The 22738-nt window shown below is 35.1% G+C and overlaps 1 protein-coding gene across 2 annotated transcripts; it reads right to left on the bottom strand.

The window, feature by feature from the left end:
* Positions 1-1622: 1622 nt before the first annotated feature.
* LOC115992803 lies at positions 1623-20221 on the bottom strand. Of its 2 annotated transcripts, none has more exons than XM_031117047.1 (8): positions 20048-20221; positions 19487-19576; positions 14043-14185; positions 13889-13939; positions 13434-13485; positions 12446-12504; positions 8548-8593; positions 1623-2023 (listed from the first exon to the last, which is right to left on the bottom strand). In XM_031117047.1, exons 3-8 carry the CDS (start codon positions 14112-14114, stop codon positions 1896-1898), a joined length of 408 nt encoding a protein of 135 aa, XP_030972907.1. In that variant the 5' UTR covers positions 14115-14185; positions 19487-19576; positions 20048-20221; the 3' UTR covers positions 1623-1895. The 2 variants fall into 2 exon arrangements, with proteins under 2 accessions (XP_030972907.1, XP_030972906.1); XM_031117046.1 differs by having other exon boundaries at positions 19487-19571.
* Between the last annotated feature and the right edge of the window lie 2517 nt (positions 20222-22738).

The following is a 22738-nucleotide window of genomic DNA, read 5'->3' as shown; positions in this document are numbered from 1 at the left end:
AAGGGGGGCCATGGCTCCCCCAACTTTTTTATAAAAAGTTGAGAGAGAGAGAGAGAGACTATGAATTATCCTAAATTCTTTGAAAAAAATTCAAATATATATCATTTTGGCCCCTCTATCCTTCGATTAAAATAGGTTTACAATTCTATTAATGACAAATTAACTGGATATTCATCAACCTATGATAATCACATAATTATTTAGCAACTCTCTCTCTCTTCCAAATCTTCTTAGATTTTCTCTATTTGATTTGCTTTTCTATTTTTCTTTTTTACTTCAATTGTCTTGGAAAGTTAGTGTTTTACGAAATTTATATCGCAAGTCCAAAATTATTTTACTCCTTGCATCAATTCCAAGAAGAACACGTGTATTGCTAAAAGCCTTACTCTCTCTACCATTAGGACTAACAACCAGCCACCCTCTACAAGCCAAACAACTAGCCAACCTTTCTGACCTCTTAGGACTGCCAGCAGCCCCTTATTTTGACTTCTCATATCTGCCATGTATCCTCTTTAATTATAGCTTTGACTTATGTAACTATTAGCTACTTTATTTCCTAATAGTTAAAGATTATAAATAGGCTAACTATATAAGAGTACAATCAGTTTTTGATGTGAATATAATTTAGTTTCAGACCTGGACAGAAATTTGTTTCTCCGGTTTATCTGTAATTCCAGTTTTAGTTCTTAATTTTAATGCAATTCTAGTTCAAGTTCTCAATCAATTGATCTTGATTCCCCATCACTGTGTTTCTAGTACTAGTTTACACTAATTATGTACATAATATGAATATAATATATAAAAATAAAAACGTACTATTTCATTCTTTAGTTGGTCCCCAAGGTTAAAGTCTGCCTCCGCCACTGGTTTGGCGTTTGCTGAGGGTCCTAATTATAATTTAACTATTATTTTTGGTGTATAACACAAATATGCTTACCGTTTCTTAGATTGTAACAAATGGTATCATGATAATGCTTATACTATTTCAATAACAATTACCAAGCCTTAATTCCAAATAAGCGATGATCAAATCATGAATTTATACAAAATCAACCAAGTCATGAACACACATTTTCAGTTTCCCCTTTGACCCTATGTCAATTTTATTCTTATTCTGGATTTCTGCCCTCACGAATGAAAACCAAGTAATGTAGTTTGCACCTTTTAAGGACTCAACAAATTGATTCCCTTCACGAATGATTTTGACAATGACCTAAATAAATAAATAAAACCAAAAAAGGGTTTGTAGTTTGTACGCTAGTATAACAGATTATAACAATTTATATTGTGAGTTGAATGGCATTTTATAAGGGCCAAAAGAAGTACATCCATTGGGAAATGTATTAAGCACAGCATATTTATCTCCAGCCCTGAATGTCATGGACTCAGACAGAGCTGCATAATTGCCAAAATTATGACTTCTCTATGAGAATGGAGAAGTATCATTTCTTCATTTTTAACCTCTATTATTCTGGTCCACACATATTTCCATACCAAAATGAACACATTTTGATACCACGTCTAAAAATGAGACAAAGCAGTACAAATTAACTCAACAGTATAATTATAGTTGACGAAAAGACAATCCAATTTTTGACAACTTGGCTTGTACTGATTCCATCTGTGGTCAAAATTTCATATGCATGCCTTTTTATCACCTTAAATGATTCATATAATTTTTATTGTTTTATAGTAAGAAATAACAAAAATTTGTTAAGCCAAGTAGATATTACATTGTCCACTTGAGCATGTCCATGCACGCTCATGTGACTTTCTGGAGCATATTACTGAATTGGGCATCTGCACACGCAGAACTCAATGACTCTCATAGACATACCCATGGGCACTCACACAGAACAAGAAAGCAGATATATATATATATATATATATATATATTAAAGAGTGGAGGAAGTTCTGGACTTGTGCATCTTGTCATCTTGTGAAGGTGGAGGCATTGAAGGAGATGAGACTACCGCGTGATAAGATGAAGAAGCAAGTTGGGCAATAGCTGGAACGGCACCACCTGTAAATTTTCCAGGAGATACAATTTTCATTAACAGTTTACAGTTCCATCAGACATCCATTAGTAAAAGCAAAATAAACAACGATTAAAGTAAAAACAGTTTTTAGGATAACTAACAACACAACAGTCCTACTTTTAAAGAGATCTTGTGCTCACAAAAACTGAAAAAACAACCAAACCATAGAAGACGAATAGGAAATGTCATGGTGCCAGTTGTAAAAGAGGGATCACAGCTCAGATATATATCTTATCTAGCAAATGCGGGCACTTGAAAAGCATCAAAACTTTTCCTAACATCAGTACAAAGCTCCAAAAGTAACTTGAAACTTCCTAAGATTGCCTTGTGGTATCCTAGTCAGAGACTGCCGGGTAATAGAATCAACAATAATAAATTACAGGGCGTTTCAATATCCAATGTGAAAGGAAATTATTACATTTGGCCTCCACATGGCAAGATCTATAGAGATACTAGTAAAAAACTTAGGGTGTGTTTTATCTTACCCTCATTTTTAATTGCCCCAAATTAGGGGGAATTTAAATGGAGAGGATTCCACTTATATTAAAAAAAATTTAAACTGTCAATTTTGCCATTATGATGTCAATCCATATCTATTCCTTAAATTAAACAAGAGTGGGGTATAATTGTCAATTTATAATTTTTTATTTATTTTATTTTATTATGTATGAACATCAATTTATAATGTGTTATCATTTCCCGTCATTCCCATTTTTATTTTCATGGTAAATTGCAGATACCATTCATGTGGTATACCCTTAAAATATAAAAATATGGAGCCTATCATGTGGTTTATTTTGTGATACCCACCTCCACCGTAATTTGCTTGATGAGACATTTTTACTCACTTTAAGAAAGAATTGGAGGAAAAAAATTTCTTCTATTGTCACATATTTGGTTTTGTCTCTAACTTTCTCATTCGATCCTCATTTGAGCTTGTGTTTGTTCAACAGGTGTAAACTTCAAGGAAAAATGATCTTTTTGCCTTAATTCTTTCCTAACAGGTGTTGTTGGCACTTGTCACATTATCAATTCTGTTAAAGTTAGTGAAAATGCCTCATAAGACAAATCATGGGAGAAATGTCACAAAATAAAGCACAAGATAACTTTATGGCACATTTGGTAGACTATAATAGACATTGCAATGTAATAGCTAATCCTATGGTTTAGTTATACAGTTGTTTGGCAAAGTTTTTATTACAATGAATAATTATTCCTTATGAATAGCTATTCCTTAAAATGAAGAATAGTCATTCCTTACTAAAAGGTCTGAATTCCTATTCCTTCACCTAATAACACACTCAATTAAAAAAATTCCTAAAAAATCCCCTCTTACCTGCTTCTCCTAAATTTACATCTCCCTCTCAAAAATTTTCTATCTCCCTCCCTTTTTAAATATTTTATGTCCCTCCTCTCAAAAATTTTAATCTCCTACAGAGATTTTCTATTTCTACAGGTATGGTCTTCCTCTCCCCTCAGTTGCTGCTCTCTCTTCTTAAGAATTTTTTTCTCCCCTACTAGATCTCTGCAATGCCACAGGTACTGCCCCCCTTTTTCTCTCTCTCTACTATTTTTTGCGCTTTCAAAAACTTGTTGGTGTCCTTTATGCGCTTTCAAAAACAAAGCTTAGAAGGACAGAACAAACAAGAAACTTTATTTGCGATTGAATAGGCTGTTCTGAAATTATATTTTTTTGATCTGAAACTTTTTGTTTTATATTTGTGATTTCAAAAACAATAAAATAGGAAACAAGCAGATAAAGAGGATAGAGTTGGAAACAATTCAAAGTCTGCTAAGAAGATAAACACCAGAAAATAGATAATAGATGATATGTATAGGATTCAAACTTGTATTTATATATGCCTATTTATCACTTGTAAATTTATTTAAATTATAGACTAATCGTAAATTGTAAACTGCTATTTATACATTAAATGAAAATCACTCTGGTACGATTGACAAACTAAAGTTTCTCAAATATTTTCATGTAGCCTGTTTATGCACTGCTTTTCATTCTTCTCTCTTTGTGGAGAAATTGAGATTCTTATCATTCATATTGGGGAAAAATTGAGATTGGGAAAAAATAAAATCATCTCAATTCTTATCGTTCATATTTATTCTTTCTTTAAATTATCATTTTGTTCAATTATTAAAATTGTGTCTAAGCTTTTGTATATTATTTACATTTTATTTATCAACTTCCAATTTTCTTTGTTAGTATTTTAGCTGCATTATGATTTGTCTTGTCTTTTTAGATATGAAATCAAATACACTTAATTCTCAAGGTCCTTTTAAACGAAAGTGGACTCCTATTGAAGATTTGAAACTAGTGGAGGCTTTGGTAGAATATCACCATGAAAGGAAAGGTAACTCTGAGAATAAGTTTAAGCCCGGATATTTGAAAGTCTAGGATGGACAGCTTTCTACCAAATTACCTAACGCTGAGTTAAGAGCAAAACCAGATATTGAATCAAGATTGAGGACTTTGATAAAATTGAGTATTTTACAATTGTTCCAATAAGATTGTAGTTTGTTGGTCAAATTTTACAATTGTGGGACACTGGATTGAAGACCCATAAGAATTTTTGAAAGACCAATTGATTACTTATGTAGCTACTTCTGTACAATGAAATATAAGCAATTTTATTTACAAAAATGAAGAATAAGAGAGATTGTGTTTGTTGGAGGTCCTCTGTTCAAGATTTGATTCGTTAAACTAATCCTTATCAAGTGTATTTGTAATTTTATAATAAGGGTATTTTAGACAATTTAATTTAAAGTACTTTTATTACATTGTCTTCAGGTTTCTGTCACCAAACAAATGAATATTAATAAGTATTACATTACAGCATCTTGTATTCCTTGTAATACCTATTCTTATTCCTATGTAATCACCATTACAGCCTATCAAATATGCCCTTAATGTTTCAAAGTATGTCACAGGAATAGAATTTGTAATTCGTCCTAATTATTTAAGCATCCAGACAAAGGGGAGAAAGATATATTTCCCTACGCCTGCATAATTTTTAAAAGATCCAAACAAGGCGAATGGTTTTCCATTCCCCTCCCCTCTCCTCTCCTTCCCCCTTGCACTGTCTACTCTCTCCTCTCTCCAAAATCCAAACACACAATCTATGCTGAGGTATTAGAGTCCCCATTAAAAAAGGAAATAAATCGCTATTTGTTGTCTTCTATTTGACGGATGTAATTGTATTTTCAATAAAAGATGTAGCTCCCTTTTTTTTTTTTTTTTTTTTTTGATAGGTAATAAGAATATTATTAAAACAAACTGAAAACAAATGCAAGCCAATACAAGGTGTTCATGATGGTGAACACAAGGAAAAGCAACAAACACACAAACAGCAACAAAGAACAAGAACAAACTTAAAGAGCAATACTAAGAGAAGACATAAACTCGAATATATTAGAGCAATCCAAGAAGCCCCAACACCTAGACCAATCAAATAAGGTCTTCTGGCATAGAGCTTGTAATTGAACCAAGGATTTCTCGGTATCCTCAAAAGAGCGCCGATTTCTTTCCGTCCAAACAATCCACATCAAATAGCCAGGAACCATATTCCAAATATTTGAATTAAATTTTCCCAACCCAAAACTCCAACAATACACCAAGCTTTCCATAGAACTTGGCATGACCCATTGTGTCCCGAAGATCTGAAACATATAAACCCACAGAGAGTGAGCTACCAAACAATGGAGGAGAAGATGATCCACAGGCAGCTGCACCCATAATGATATTGTAATAGTACCGGGTATCAAACTTGCCATTCCCTTTGAGACACTAGCAAGAAGTGTCACTCCCACCACCCCTAGGGATCCAAGATTGAATTAACTCAAGGAAAGAGCAGGCAGCCCCTAATTCCCTTTCATGAAAATCCCTATGAAATCTCAAATTCCAGATTCTATCATTACCACCCTCCTGGTAGCATAATACATTAGAAATGCAAGCTTCCTTGTCATTAGAACACACATACAACTGAGGATAGAGCCTTTTAAGTGAGTTATCTCCAACCCACTTATCATGCCAAAAAAGAATACGAGTGCCATCACCCACCACTAAGGCCACATGGTTGGAGAACCCCTCCCAACCATCATGAATACCCCGCCATAGACCACATCCGTTGGGCCCTTCTACATATTTTAGTAGACCACCCCCCTTGACTCTCTCCATATTTAGATGCAAAAACCCTCCTCCAAAGATGAGTGCCTTCTTGCCCAAACCTCCATAACCATTTCCCTAACATGGCTTTGTTAAAATGCACTAACTTCCTGATCCCCAAACCACCCAAATCTATCGGTAAACACACCTTCTCCCAAGCCACCAAAGGATATTTGAAACACTCCTCTAAAGAGCCCCATAAAAAATTTCTCTGAATACGCTCCAATCTATCAACCACAGCTATAGGAAAGACAAATAATGATAGATAGTACGTAGGAAGGCTCGAAAGAGTACTCTTCACCAGGGTAAGTCTATCCCCCTTTGATAAATAAAGACGCTTCCAACTTGAAAGTTTCTTCTCCATCCTCTCCAAAATAGGATTTCACACAGATGCTGTTTTGGATGGGGTGCCCAACGGCATACCCAAGTATTTCATAGGCAGACTACCCACCCTACAATGAAGAATGGTAGCCAAAGCATCTATATTTCCAACCTCCCCAACCGGAACAATCTCACTCTTCCCCGCATTAACTTTCAAACCAGTAAATGCTTGGAAGCAAGTCAAAGCCAGCCTAATGGACAACAACTGATCTCTAGACGCATCACAAAACAATATGGGTGTATTCAACCACCTGTTAAAGCTAGTCAGAAAGGTCTATGGGAATTGCGGGGTCTGTTTTCTTCAGTTAATTATGATGGGACCTTCTCTCGGAACAAAGGTTCGTCATCTGGTCTTGGGGCTATTGGTAGTATTTAATGTCTTTAAGACTTCTTTCATGGAATGTTAGGGGGTTAAATAACCCTCAGAAGAGGGAGGTTTGTAAGAATCTGTTGAAGGAATGGAGATGTGATGTTGTCTGTTTGCAGGAAACTAAGCTCCCTATTTCTATTATTGGAGGAGGGTTACATAGCTCTTCTCTTGTCCTAATGAGTCCCTAGCCAATTATAAGTGTGCCTCTTGAGGGTTTTCTAATAGTAAAATCTCATTAGGCACCAAGTTTTTTTTTTTAAATTGGTAAGCTACATACTTTTTTTTTTTAGGTATTGATTGGTAAACTACACACAAACACCATGGGTCTTGAACTAACAACCCCATTATTACGGGAGAGTAGAACTATAGCTCATTGGTCTAGTTAGGAACCAAGATAATACTTAATTGGCTTCGACAAGACCAATGGCCATGAAAAGCTTGCTCAACTTAATGCATAGGCCAAGGGTTTTGAAACAGAATTCTCAGAGAAAAAAACAAAAACACCAATCCATTTATCTATCAGAATTTTGTTTAGTCAAATAACAATAATGAGCTCTCCAACATTTCAAGGGGAGACACTAGGTATCAAGCACACTATCAATTTAAATTTCTTTTTCTTTCTATCATATACATAAAGAAGAGAGAAAATAGTTATCCAAAATGGAATAGTCCTGAAGACTAGTGAGTGAACCAGTAAGATTATCAATTAAGGTTTAAGAAGCCACACCATTTAACCAAACAAAAAAAAAAAAAAAAAGAAACGCAATTTAAGGATGAATCTTTCTTTTCTCTTTTTTCTCTTTCTTTTCCCTTTGTATTTTTCTCTCTGCCTTATGTTTTTCTGCATAAGGTAGTGTTCTTCAATATATATCTTTATTATTTATCCAAAAAAAAAGGATGAATCTATAAACAAGCATACCAAACCATAATACATTGCTCTACATTCAACAGTCAACACATAGCTTGTCAAATCACTAGAAAGTCCTGACATATTTTATAAGTAAACTTCCTAATTAGCATGGAGAATCAAACCTTTGTTCTACCACTTACATAGAGAAAGACCTGACGTTACTCTTGACACAAGAAGAAATGAACCCATTTTTACTGAGGCGGACAACCCAGATGAGAGAAAATCCAATTTCAAACATAACTATTACTTTCCTTATAACTTGCATATGGAAGTACCCAAGTCAAACTCCAGACAATATAAAACATGTTTTAGTGATTTCAAATATGTTCCCAAGAAAAGTTAGGGGCACCTATTAAAAACAATTCTTCACGAGTTACTTTGGACAAATTTTTTTTTAATTCCATGTAAGTGGGGGACACTACTCCATATAAAACTTATATCGCATACTTAATAGGCCACAAACTACAGCCCAGGAACGACAGAGGTCTCTGCTGAAGGAGATTATTAGGCAATGATATAAGAAGTATTTTTTTATATAGTATCTCCAGAAAATTCCATGTATTAGTTATCACAAAAACGAGGATCAAACTATCAATTCAACGATATTGAGAACATTACTACATAAACTAGAGCCAAGAAAAAAAAAAAAGAAATAGGGAAAATCTCTGACCTGCCAATCCTGCACAAGCTGAAGAGAATACGATCACAGGTGGTGCCTGCATTTTAACGAGGTTTTAGGTACATAAGAGAGAGTAAACATGTAAGCTGAAACGCATGCACAAAATAGCAAATTCAGGAGTGTTCTGAGCCCTATGAATTCTAAAATAAAAAATCCAAGTAATAATTATAATTAAAAATGAAAGGATAAGACCAGGCTTTTTTTGAGATATATGACCCTTTGGTCCTTACCATGGTGTTATCTACAAGTAAAAAAAGTTTCTTCAATTAATGTATGTGGTGCACCAATGGACAAGACAAATGGGGTTTTCGATCCAAGAAGAATCACTCTTGACCTTGAGGACACGATGGCCAAAAGCTTAAAGTAAAGGCTCCCAATGAAAAAAAAAAATCCCTATTTTCTAGTCCAAGTTTCAAAGAAGCATATAAGAGGAGTCAGTTGATTGGTAAGGGATTGACAAGCATAAAATCAGCTTCAACAGCAAGAAACATGCCTTAGTGCCTCATGTGGTCAATTGATGCCCTCAAGGGCTTTGGGAAATCAAATGAACACTGTCCCATTGTAATGCATAGTCATCAGCATTTTGCTGATCTATGAATGTAGGCCCCTGGGCCAGAGGGGTTTATTATGGCCTTCTTTCAGAAATGCTGGAGTGTTTTAGAAAGGGATGTCATGGTTTTTTTCACAGATTTTCATAGCCAGTGTGTTTTTGAGAAATCTCTTAATGCCACTTTTCTATGTTTGATCCCCAAAAAGTCTAATGCAATCAATATTATAGACTTTCGTCCTATTAGTCTTGTGGGTAGCCTTTATAAGCTTTTGGCATCTGGCTCATAGACTCCAAGGGGTTTTGGATAAGTAGATATCTGATTCTCAGAATTCTTGTGGGAGGGAGACTGATTCTTGATTCGGTTCTAATTGCTAATGAATGCTTAAATAGCCGGTTGAAGAGTGGCACTCCTGGTGTTATAGTTAAGCTAGACATTGAGAAGGCTTATGATTATGTGAACTGGAATGCCTTATTGTATCTTATGGAAAGGATGGGCTTTGGAGCGAGGTGGAGCAGTTGGATTAAGGCGTGTATTTCTACAGTTAAATTCTCAGTTTTGGTCAATGAGTCTCCTGTGGGTTTTTTTGGTGGTTTTTGTAGTATTCGTCAAGGGGATCCTTTGTCTCCACTTTTATTCCTTTTGGTTATGTTAGTGTTAAGTAGACTATTGAAGAGAATGGAAAATGGTGGTTTTCTTTTTGGTTTTCAAGCGGGGTACCATAGACAACGGGGTGTGCATATCTCTCATCTACTTTTTGCTGATGATACTATATTGTTCTATGATGCTTCTAGGGAACAATTATAATACATTCGGATGGTGCTGATCTTCTTTGAAGCCATTACGGGCCTAAAAGTTAATGTAGGCAAGAATGAGATTATTCCTGTTGGTGATGTTGGGAATTTGAATGCTTTGGCTCGTACCCTTTGTTGCAAGGTGGGTACTCTGCCTATAAGATATTTGGGCATGCCTCTCAGGGCCCATTATAAGGATTCATCGATATGGAATCCTATTATAGAAAAGATGGAGAAAAGGTTGTCTGGTTGGAAACAACTTTATTTGTCAAAAGGTGGCAAGCTTACTTTGTTAAAAGTACTCTCTCAAGCCTTCCCACCTACTTTTTATCTTTGTTTACTATCCCTCAGGCCGTGGTAGCTAGAATAGAAAGAATTCAAAGGAATTTCCTTTGGAGGGCCTCAAAGGATGTTTTTAAATATCCTTTAGTTGCTTGGGATAAGGTCTGTTTGCCAATTAAGTGTGGTGGTTTAGGGATCCGGAGGATTAGGTTGTTTAACAAGGCCTTGCTTGGGAAGTGGTTGTGGCGTTTTGGGAAAGAAAGTAACAAATTATGGCATAAGGTTATAGCAGCCAAATACGGTGAGGCAAGAGGATGCTAGTGCACTAGAGGGGTAAGAGGTTCACATGGGTGTGGGATGTGGAGGAGTATTAAGGAAGGAATAGAGAAGTTCTTTAGTCGGATTCTGCATAATGTGGGGGAGGGTCGCTATGTTAGTTTTTGGCATGATCCATGGAGTGGATCTATTCCTTTTAAGGAACTCTTTCCTACTTTGCTTGCTCTTCATCTAAAGAAGCATGGGTCTCTGACTTGGTAGTATCTGCTTTAGAAGGAGGTAATAGGAGCTAGAATTTACATTTCCATCATGGTCCTCAGGATTGGGAGGCAAAAATTGTTTATTCCTTTTTTGAGCTTATTTATTCCTCTATGCCGAGGGGTGAGGGGGATGATCACCCTGTTTGGAGATTGACTACGTCTGGGGTATTTGATGTGCGCTCTTTTTATAAGCTGTTGTCCGGTCCTAACACTGATGAATTTCCTTGGAAGTGCATTTGGTGTGCAAAGGTGCCTAAACGGGTGTCTTTCTTATGGACAACAACTAATGATGGGATACTCACCATTGATAATCTTGTTAAGAGAGGTCAGTCCCTAGTTAATAGGTGTTGTTTATGCTGCTGCGATGGGGAATCAATGGATCACCTTCTTCTTCATTGTAAGTTTTCTCACGCCTCATCGTGTGAAGTTTTTGCAATGTTTGGGATCCAGTGGGTAATGCCGAGGTCAGTTAGCTCTTTTTTCTTTATCTGGAGAAACTGGTTTGGAAAGCATCTTTCAACCATTTGGAATATGGTCTCGGCATGTTTAATGTGGTTAGTTTGGCAGGAACGCAATACTTGCATTTTTTAAGACAAGGAGAGAACATTAGATCAGCTAAAATCTCTCCTCTTTGGTGCTTTGTTTCATTGGGCTTGTATTTGGGGGTGTTCGAATTGTATTTCTTTATCTAAATTCTTAGTCTCTATTTCCTTTATTTCTTGATTAGATTGTATTTGTTTCTTGTTCAGAATGTTCACCATCGTGAACATGATGTTCAATTTTTTTCAATAGAAGTCTTATTAGCTATAAAAATAAAAATAAAATGAATGTGGCATTAAGATGCAAATGGCATCACTTGTGTAGAAATAGATGGTTCCATGCGAATCTATCATTGTCACTTTATTGGAGGTAGATCTAGATAAATCCTCCTCTATTGACCATCACAAACAAGCTCAAACCTACCTTCAGCATTCAACCATAACCCTCTCTTAAATGAGACTCCTATATTTGCTTAAACACAAGTAAATAAGTAAACAGATGATGTCTCGACAATACTGTTCATGCCACCCCGTTCTGTGGACCCGTGTTTAGTGATAACTTGTACATCTACAACAGACATGCCCTAACTTAACATAACAAAAAGCAAAGAAACACCCCCCCTCCTCCCCCACCACCACCATAAAAAAAAATAAATAAATAAATAAAAGAAGAAGAAGAGTGGAGGTGTGTGAAACGGAAGTGAACCACAATGTGCTTCATGTCTTCACAGTATCTACCTCAGCTTGCTCCATTCAAGAAATAAAAAAGGGGCCAACTATAAAGGATCCCTATTTAAGTTGTTAAGCAATTTCGAAGGAACTAAAGTCATAGAAAAACACATGCATGTGCACACACATACACCCAGGCTAAGATCATACACACCCACACAGATACCCCTACAATATCATGGTTACCAGCACACATTGATTACCTATATAATAAAGATTAAGATTGTTGCTAGGACACCTTGTTACCTAAGAGGTTTATTCCTATTTTCATATGATAGTCATGACGAATAAGAAAACCTATATAATTTTTTGAGGAATTTAAGATATTAAGATACACCTCCAAAGTATAGGACTGCATGGACTTCAAAATAAACAAAAAAAAGGGTGTGACGGGGGAACAAAAGATACTAATGAGCACAAAAGAAGTTCATCCATATTGAAAGCATTGAGAAGGAGCTTACACCAATGAGAAAATGCAACCACATAGGGCCTTTTACCCACCTCCGGACTTTTGGCATTGCTGAAATGGCAAACAAACAAAGCAATGAATCTCCTGATCATTGTTCATGCCTCCATAATAACACATCCATTTGCTCACTTAAGTCAATATTTACTCACAAAAGCCAAATATAAAATAAGAAAACAAAGATATATGTTGACTGATGAACAATAGTTTCATTTACATATGATGAAACATTCCATGATAAGCTTCACGGTTCATATTCATATATAATAAAATAGTTTTCCAGAGCATATTTGTGCAGGAAGCATGGAGACAAAAAGGAATTACAAAGTGAATCAGAGGCTCATAAGGTTTTTGAAGGGTTGAGAGGGGAGGGGGTTGAGGGTAATAGATGTAGATGTCCTTAAGAAATCAAAATTCCTCTGTCTTGAGACTCCTATTAACATCTCTTTACTAGTTGTGGACATCATATTTTATTAACAGGCATTAGAATATCTCTTGCTCATATAAGACAGCTTTCCTTTCTTGGGAAGTAGTATTATGAAAATCATATCGGTGGATCATTTACCAGTCATAAGTGGGTATTTCACATTGTTGTGTTTGCAAGGAGAATAAGAGTCGGTCAAACACATTTCTAGAATTATTCAATGACAACGGCCTTCATGGAGTAACAACTCTATCATTTTGGTGTTTACAGATTGCTTCCTAAAGATGCTAATGATATCTTTCTTAATTGATATATTTTTCCTTCTGTAAGTATCTTTGGTGGTTGGTTGTTGGAGGCCCCTAAGGACCCCATAGGACTGCATTTAGTTGCCATTAAAGCAATAAAGACCATTGTTCTAGATACACATTTGCATATGCCTACCAAAAGAATCATCGAGTAGTGAAGGTTTACCAAGCTGTGAAGCTAATGAATAGAATAAAATACAAGATAAAGAAATCAATAAAAATATTTATAATGAACAAAAAAATGAATATAATACCGTGGTTGAATCCATAGAATGCACTTGTTGTGCCACCAACAGCTGAACCAATCTGCAGCATAAGAGAACACCAACAATAAAACCCAACACCCAAAATAAGAAGCAAAATTCAGAGAACCTCATTGACACATTTAAACATGGCATTAGGTATGATATAACAGGTTATAATCTGAACAAACCTATTGAAGCTAATTCACCAATTCGCCAAAATTATTAGAATTTAAGGGAAAAAATCGATTTGTAAGAAGAAAGGTCATGACTGATACAATAAAACACAACACCCAACACCCAAAATAGGAAGAAAAATTCAAATAACCCCACTGAATTATTAAAACATGGCATTGGGTATAGTAAAAACAAAGCATAATTTTAACAAACCCATTATAGCAAAATCACCAAATCATCCCAAATTAATAGTATTTAGGGAATAATTTATATCTGGATGAAGAAATTACCATGGAAAAGCTATCCCTGATAAGTGGTGGAACAGTCCACTCACTAGTTTCCTGCAATCAAGAAGCACTATAAAAGGACTTGAAAATTATGAAGCAAAAACAAAAAGGGTGTGGAAATAGATTATAGAAAAAGAAAAAAGTTTAGAACTTTCACCATGTCCTTGGAAAGAGGACCTGCACAGTGATGACATCTCATGTCAATAGTACTAGCTTTCGACCCTGACATTCCCTTCTCAATTCTCAGTTCCAACTAATTGACTGCTCTCTTTTTTGTCTCAATTTGAAAACCCACAATACCTTAGAGAAACAACAAGTAGTACAGTAAGTAACCCAAATTCAGCGACTGAAATCTAAAGTAATAAATCAATAAAATGATGATACCCATTTGACAATATAAGCAAAAAACAAAATTCCTGGTCTAAATTTATTAACTTGGAAACAAATGCGCATGCAACAATCAAATTTGAGCATCAAATGAAATGAAAACTCATCTGTTCTGTCCTCTTACTATGACAGATCCCCAAAGAGAGAGAGAGAGATGTAGGTCTATAAATGGAAGGAAATCATTACAAGGGGAAAAAAAAAAAAAAAAAAAAATAGGACAGGAAATGATAAGTACTTGTCACATAAAAGTCTTGATTGAGCTGAAACAAATTCTCACTTTGTATATTGGACATCTATGAACTTTATTAAATTATTCTACTTATAGATATGATTCAATAACGTAGGAACCTTTCTAAGGAAGAGCCCTTTAGATTCGCCTCTAGCCAATAAAACCGACAGGCAACTAACTCTAACCGCCAGAACTAGTTGCCGGGTAATTTAGGGACATTCATAGATGGTCCTTTATTCATTTAAAGAAAATATGAGCTCTTTGTGTCATACACTCAAACTATACTACTGGCTTTCACACAATCATGTAGTCGTTTCTTTGTATGAAATAGGACATTGGATAGATGTGATTGCAAATTCTATGGCTAAGATTGAGGGCTTAAAACAGCAAGAAAAGATAAGTCAACTTACTTAACTATAAATCTTTCCCAATCCTTCCATTCCATAAATTCCTAAATAAAAACAAGGTAATCAAGGAATACCAATAGAACCTAGAAGCAAAGCCATTGGAATACGATCACATGGGATTAGATGTTAGGAATGGAAGACAAATCATCTCTAGAGGGAAAAAAACATAACAAAATATGGGTTAAAAAAACAAAACAACTTGAAAAGAAAAGCAAAAGGCAAGCAAAGCTACCAGCGCAATGGTGTCATTTTCTACATCTTATATACTGCCAATAAAGATTCACTGATCTCGGTCCTTGAGGTTAGTGGAGACAAGCAAGGAGATGACTAGGCGAGATATGAGGAAAGAGAGGGTCTGCCATGGAGAATAGAGAACAAAGGATGGCTTAATAGTTAGGAAGGAGAAGATGGGTTAGGAAAATAAGAACTTGAAAAGGAGAGGTTTTAAAGTGAGAGTTAGACAAAATGAGATATTATGCTACTAAAGAGACTTCACCACACTTTCTATTTGAAAAACATATTTTCAGGTAGAAGAAAAAACAAAATGACTTTTAAGCCTAGGAAGCACCGGTGCGGATTCAGGTTTGGGTGTGGGTGTGGTGCAGCGACAGGGCAATTTTTGAAAAAGTAAGACACAGGTGCGGTGGGATACGTTTATTAATTAAATATTAAATATATTGTAATTTATATTTTCTATATATTGCTAAACATTTTTTTTTTCATGTAATGGTAAGCATATATCAATTTAAGAGCAGTAGTAGATAATAAAGTGAGAATTGAGATGATTTTTGGGTTATAGTCTTCACTTCTTCCTTGTTATTTTGATATGCTGCCCTTTCAATTTCAACTACTTCATCAACAGTTTCCATCTCTTTCGAGTCTTGTTGCATTACTTCAAGCTTCCCTTGATCACTTGCATCTATCTTCAACTCAGCATCGCTCACTAGACAACTTGTACCTTTGACAAAGTCAATAGAGTACTCATGCATCGGACATAAGGGCTTTGATAAATCTTTCAAAGAAAAATCAGTGCAATCTTTGAAAAAATCTGCTGGAATTTGAGGCACTTCTATAGGCTGGTCAGGTTTTATTTTGGTAGCTTCTGTTGCTACACCATAATTTTTAGCTTCTAGATCTTTTCCTTCAACAACTTTTGGCTTTGATACTTTAAATTTATCCATCTCTGCTAAGGTCATAGGTTTCAAAACAACCTCCTTCTTACCAACCATTAGAGCATAGGTGTTTTCTCCCCCATAATGTTTTACATTTCGGTCAAAGAAGAAGGATATGTATAACTTTCATAGGAATTATATCACACATGATAGAATCACTATAAATACCGCAAGAAAAAGAAATAAGGCATCTATGAGTTACCAGAATAGAAATGTTGTCTATCCAAGCCACTTTGTATGGTTGAGGATGAGGTTCAATCGGAAGCTTAAGGCGTTCAACCGTGGAAGATGACACAACATTCATGCAACTTCCCCCATCAATAATAAGCTTCTTTGCTTGGTTTCCACAACGAACCAACATCTCAAATATTGAAGTTTGCCTCCAATCCTCTTTCTCTGCTTTAGGGGCCGCTAAAATACGTCTCACTACAGATAACTACAAATAAAAGAGAAGTATCCACTTCATCCTCCTCCGAATCATCCATAGCAAAATCTCCATAATCAAATGCATCCTCCATATTACCTTCATCTTGCTCACAATCACTCAATTCCCCCCTAAACAATCTCCCTGATCGTGTAGACATGATGCAAAATCCCTGCTCTAATACCAAACTAACGTAGGACAAGGGGGAACAACAAAATCTGATTTAGAACACCAGGGGCAGTAGCTTGGGTTTTGAAGAATTAGGGTTAGGTTTTGGTGGGGAATAGGCTAGAAAATAATAGGAATTATAGGGTTTCCAAAGGGGACAAGGATTAGTAGGGTTTCAGAATGAAAACAAAGGTGAAAATCAATATTTGGGTTGCTGTGAACAGTGGTGTGAATAGTAACCGTGAATGGTAAAATTAAAGAAAATAGATAAATTCTAGGCATCACATCTAGACTTCCTAAGCATCACACCTAGAGTTCTTGGCATCACACCTCGGAGAAGGTTGCATCAGACAAACCATAAGAAAGCTTCATAGCTCTTAAATTCTGAAAACATTAATTAATAATTCCCCCAATAGAAAGTACTACAACTCTTTAAATAAAAAAGTAATACCTAATCCTAGTTGAACTAGGATTTCTTAAACCCTAATAAGACTTGGACTTGGACTCAGGCTTTTACTACTAAGCCCAACTAAATAACCAAACTTAAAATAAAGCCCAAAAGAAGATCTAATGGATTGTTAGCACAGCCCATTCCAGAATATTATAAAATTATAACACTGCCCTTGATACATAAAATCAAATAAAATATAATAAATCTGTCTTCCCATTGCCTCCTACATCACTCTCTCTCGCTCCACTAATCACTCTTCACCCAAGGGCTGATCACTCACTCCTCTAATCATTTTGTTCCATCTAGATCAATTGGGATTGGGAAAACTCACAACTCTAGGCTTGGTTTGCCTATATCCAGGTAATCAACTATGCCTTTTCCATTCTAAGACTTTTCTTAACTAATACAGTACACACAGAATTTTATTTATGCATTGGAGTTAAAGATGGTTTATGTGAATGGAAGAGCCTTAGATTTAATAGATTAAATTGCTATAGTGAAGGGATGAGGGTCTGCACTAGTTGGACTCTACAGTTGCCTAGTGAAATCGGTTACTCTATTGAATAGATTTTTTGAGTGTTCCTTGAAGTGAGGTTTCTAGAGAGGATTAAATTCAGTGTAGGCAAATAGGATTAAATTGGATTAAGTGGCTTTGTTTTAGTGTACAAATTAATTTGTGTATTTGATTGTATTAGGTTGTTCTTTTAGTATGGCTTTTGGAGGTAAGTAACATTTCTTCTAATTGGTTATATTTTTGCTTATACTTCTGTATTTCGGCTACTAAGTATGCGTTTGGATACCGCTTGTTTTGCTGAAAACTGAAAACAATAAAAAAAATAATAAAAAATTTACTATTCACTCTTTTTTTACTGTTCGTATGCCTTGGTGCACTATGACGCAGACATGGGTAGCGCAAAATGCGCTTCCCAAACACACCCTAAACATTGTTTTACAATTGTTAAAAATTTATTTCAATGGTTTTAGCTACATTGATTTAAAGTAAAGAATAAAGAAACATCATAAATGAACTTGATTTACTATATATGATTTTGGACAATCTGATTATGTTCTGATCTCTAATACCCAGCCAATGGGGGTTATTCATTGATACCATAACTGGTTTCATATAGGGCATCACAAGCCCATCGTGTTTCTAGACCCAGCTAATGGGGGATATACATTAGCACGAAATTAGTTTCACCTAAATATGATGCCTAGTCATGAGGATATAATGTGACTATAGTCATATAAGATTGTTAAGAATATGAATTTGTCTGAATAATTGAACTGTTTTAAGCCCATGAAACTTCTTATGCTTTTGGAACCCATTGTAAATTAAAACTTTTGATATATGTGAACTATTTGATCTTATGTACAGTGTACTACTTTGTTGATCTATATGCTTGATCCGGCTAGTTAGGATTTTGGTTACTTATTGAGTTGTCAACTCACCCATTTTCCCTCTAGTTTCAGATTACAAAGAATAGCAAGATTGGGGACTTTTCCTGAGGTTGTGCACATGAAAGGAGATTAGGAACTTTTGGGCAAGATGATAATGTAATAATTGGTATTTCTTTTTGTTGATTAGTATTAATGCTCATGAGGTTTGGATTGTTGCTTCTATTGGTACTTTAGAGATCTTTTAACAATTGCTTCTATTGGTACTTTAGAGTGCAGCCGTTGTCATGTGCCTAGTTTAATGGTCAGGTTGGGGTGTGACACTTGAAGAAAATAAAAATCACAACTTAAAACACAAAAAGCTTAAATTGGATAGCTTGATGAGATCTAAAATACTTATATAAGTAAAAGAGATCAAAATTGTGGCATGGTCAAAAGAGACCCATCTCAAGAACGTACATTGGGAAAGAGCGAAGCTTTGTTGTTTAATTTCCTCAAGTTTTCTTAAGCAGAAAGGCTCTAGATTTATAGGGGAAAATGCGTTTCTAAGTTTCTGTGGAGTTTGAGGATCTATGGAAACTGGATATCCAATTCACACACACAGTTGAGAGGAAAAGCGTGTGAGAAATGATAAATAATTGGGTGGATTAGGTTTTGCTTTGTGTTGGACAGAATTTATAAAGAGAGAAAAGAAGTTGAGAAAGAGAAAGATAGGAATGGTTGAATTTGATTGGGCAATTTGGGATAGTTTTGAATCATACTCAATATACACATAACAGCATAGCATAAACTGCCACAAATCTATAAAAAAAACATGCCGCCAACCACCCGTTGATCCTCGGCTATACACACACGCACAACCAATTGGCTTCATACCAATCATCAAAATTTCATAATTTTCTACAATAACTCATCTAAAGACTTAAACTAAGAAAAGAAGACAAAGGAAAAGATGGATTAAATACCTCAGAGGAGACTCTTAGGAAGAGACTACTTCTCAAAATGAGTTCCTTCAGCAAACACAATAGAAGAAAAGCATCACATCCATCCCTGCACTACGAAAAAAACATTATTACAAGGAATTAAACAAATTCTGAAAACTCCAAGTAAGCCAGCATACAATACATTGCAAACATAAATGCATCTTAAAAAAAAAAAAAAAAAATCTTTAAAATGCATAGCTGAAAAAGAGCAATTCTGTCTTAACAAATAAATAAAAGCTGAAAATCAAGCACACCCACCAAATACTTTAAATCATAAACAAAGAAAGGAGTTTTATTTTTCTACCTATGAAACTACAAAAAACTAACCATTTTTAATCTAATCAAAAAGAACATTAAAAATAAAAATAAAAAATCATGTACGTTATTATTATATATTTTGTTGATAGATGATAGTTTGAGAACAAAGTAGTGAATCCATCTTCACTGAAGCATTTTATCAAACAGAATGAAGTTTCCTTTCTACTTGTATATTTATATAATAAAAATAAATAAATAAAACACATTTGAAATATCGGAAAAAACCTTGTTGCGAGAAAGCTTCCGGCGTTGGAGGTTGGAAGCAGTGATAAGGAGAGAAGATTTTGGGAATTTTCTAAGAGACAAAGGCCAGTCTCGTCAGAGAGAGAGAAAGACGGCAACGGGTCTGGTGCCGTGGTGCCTTTTGGGGGTGAGAGTAGAGTGGGAGAGATTTTTTTTATTTTATTTATAAGAATTTTATTTATTTATTTAAACAAAAGGGGAGTAGGGAGTAAATAAATTTGAGGCAAAAATGTAATCTGAAACTCTAACTTTCACATTTTTTTCATTTTAGACCTTTAACTTTTAATTTTTGTCAAGACTCCGTTACAGCTCAGTTAGTGCTGCCTTTAGAACCACTAAAACGACGTCGTTTTGCATGTGTTTTTTTTCTAATCGGAATTAAAAGAAAACAAGAAAAATCTGGAAAAAAAAATTAAGGTGTCGTTCCCTTTCCCCTTAATCAAAACAAAACAAAGGACCCAAATCCATTTCACAAATTGGCAAATTTTGATGGAATGAAATCATTTTATTCGCTCACAATTTCTAGCAAAAAATTTACACAAATTAGCAAAAGTAGTTTATTATTTGCCTTGAGAACGACCTCCATGGCCTCGAATATGAACCCAAACCAACCGTTGTTTTTCTGCACGGCGGTGGCAACGGCGACGTCAACGAGCGTGTAGAGAAGGCCTTCGATTCTGGTGAGGATAGCAGAGAAATCGATATGACAGTCGAGGGAATTGATGGGAGGAAGGTTTTCATGGAAGCTGAACTTGACTCTGGTGGAGACGAATCTAAAAAAATGCAAAACGGCGTCGTTTCAGTGGTTCTAACGGCAACACTAACTGAGCTGTAATGAAACCTTGAATTGACAAAAATTGAAAGTTAGATAACTAAATTGACAAAACTGAAAGTTAGAGGACTGAAATAAAAATAAAAATAAAAAGTGAAAGTTAGAGGGTTAGTTTTGCATTTTTGCCTAATTTTAACAATTAATTAAAACAAAAATACAAATATTAAATTTATAAAATTTAGCAGACTTGACTAATACAAATATTAATTAAAACAACTTTCAAATGTATCTATTCAACTTTTATATAGTTAATAGATAGATAATCGTCAAACATAAAATTTCATAAATTAAATATTTTATTTATTAATTAGTAAAATATGGTATGTGTATGACATGTTAAGTATGCAGACGGTTATATTTTAGCATCTTTCACTAAAAATAAGTTTCAAAAATTTGGCAAAAAAATACAAAAATAGAAAACAAACTGCATGTGCATAGTACAGATATAATGTGTTTCAATTTTAAAATTTAACAACAAAAATACAGATGCATTTTCCATATAGAAATAAATACAATAATCCAACATATTATAATCATATAGAAAATTCTTAACAATTTAATTAGAATACACTAATGTAATACAAACTTTGAAATAACCTTTTTTTTTTAATGAGCACTTTGAAATAACTTAGCCACTTGATGAGTGATGATTGGATTATTTTTCACTAAATTCCTATTAAAGACCCATATATAAATGATATAACTCAATCACACGTAACAAATGTGCAAGTTGTTAAGTGACGTAAGTGTGTGCCGGTAATAGAAAAAATGTTTTGAGTTGAAGGGTAGAACTTGGAATATTTTCACTTGGGAAATTGTGAGGCACAATCACAATAAATTTCTTTTTTTAGATGAAAGTCACAATAAATTTCTTTTTTAAATGATAAAAGCACAATAAAATTTGATTGCAAAGAAATGATGGAATAGTAGTGGAGTTTATATTGAATTGAAATCTATCTTTTAGATATTGCCAAGTTTGACGGCAACAACTAACTTCATTTGAGCAGAATTCTTTATCCTTTAAACCCATATTCTAGTAGGTGAATATAACGCTATACGTTGACATGGGGAGTGCTTATCTTATTGCCTCAAATCTTATGGAAGTAGAATCTTTTACTGGATCTTGGATTTGGAAACTCCAAACGCTGCCTAGAATTCAGATGTTCATTTGGAGATGCATGCACAAGAGTATTGCAGTCAAGGAGGTTATAGCAAAAAGAGGAATCCTTATTGATACTTCCTGCCCGATGTGCCATTCTGAAGCTGAAACTTTAACTCATGCCCTCTGGGATTGTAACATGGTCAAACCGATTTGGCTTAAACTTGGAACCAGCTGTCTGTGTCCTTCTTTCTTCTCCCAAGGCATTAAAGATTGGTTGATTTCTAATTCCAGCCTTAAGTCCTCCCAGAATGCAGCTGGTCTTCCTTGGAACATTCTCTTCCCTTATGCGATATGGATGATATGGAAGCAGAGAAACAATGCTTGTTTTTCCAACAAAAGGCCCAATCCGAATATTGACAAGGTGGTAACTAAATTAGCAACTGAGTTCTTGCTTTGTGGTGCGAAATCAAATCGTAACATTCATATGGTGGTTAAGCAAGTCAGATGGGAAAAACCAGATTTGGGCTGGTTTAAACTCAATACAGATGGTGCAGCAAATGGCTCAACAGGTAATGCAGTTGGTGGTGGTTTGATAAGGGATGACCATGGCAATTAGGTGATGGGTTTTTCTAGGAAGATTGGAAGAGCTGACAGCTTTGTGGCTGAAATTTGGGCTCTCCGGGATGGTCTCGAACTTTGCCGTCATCTGAACATTGGTGCTGTTGTGATTGAACTTGAT

Source organism: Quercus lobata, chromosome 5 (assembly GCF_001633185.2).
Source record: "Quercus lobata isolate SW786 chromosome 5, ValleyOak3.0 Primary Assembly, whole genome shotgun sequence".
In the NCBI taxonomy this organism is placed as follows: Eukaryota; Viridiplantae; Streptophyta; class Magnoliopsida; order Fagales; family Fagaceae; genus Quercus; species Quercus lobata.
Note: the sequence above shows the minus strand (reverse complement) of the source record. Positions and strands in the feature narration are given on the sequence as shown.

What these genes read in the sequence shown, in the direction of transcription:
- LOC115992803 (XM_031117047.1), bottom strand. Translation starts at nt 14,114, where the DNA reads ATGTCAGGGTCGAAAGCTAGTACTATTGACATGAGATGTCATCACTGT. An exon ending in GTCCTCTTTCCAAGGACATG is followed by an intron (nt 13,940 to 14,042) that starts GTGAAAGTTCTA and finishes TCTTGATTGCAG; the next exon opens with GAAACTAGTGAGTGGACTGT. An exon ending in GGTTGCATTTTCTCATTGGT is followed by an intron (nt 8,594 to 12,445) that starts GTAAGCTCCTTC and finishes GTTAAAATGCAG; the next exon opens with GCACCACCTGTGATCGTATT.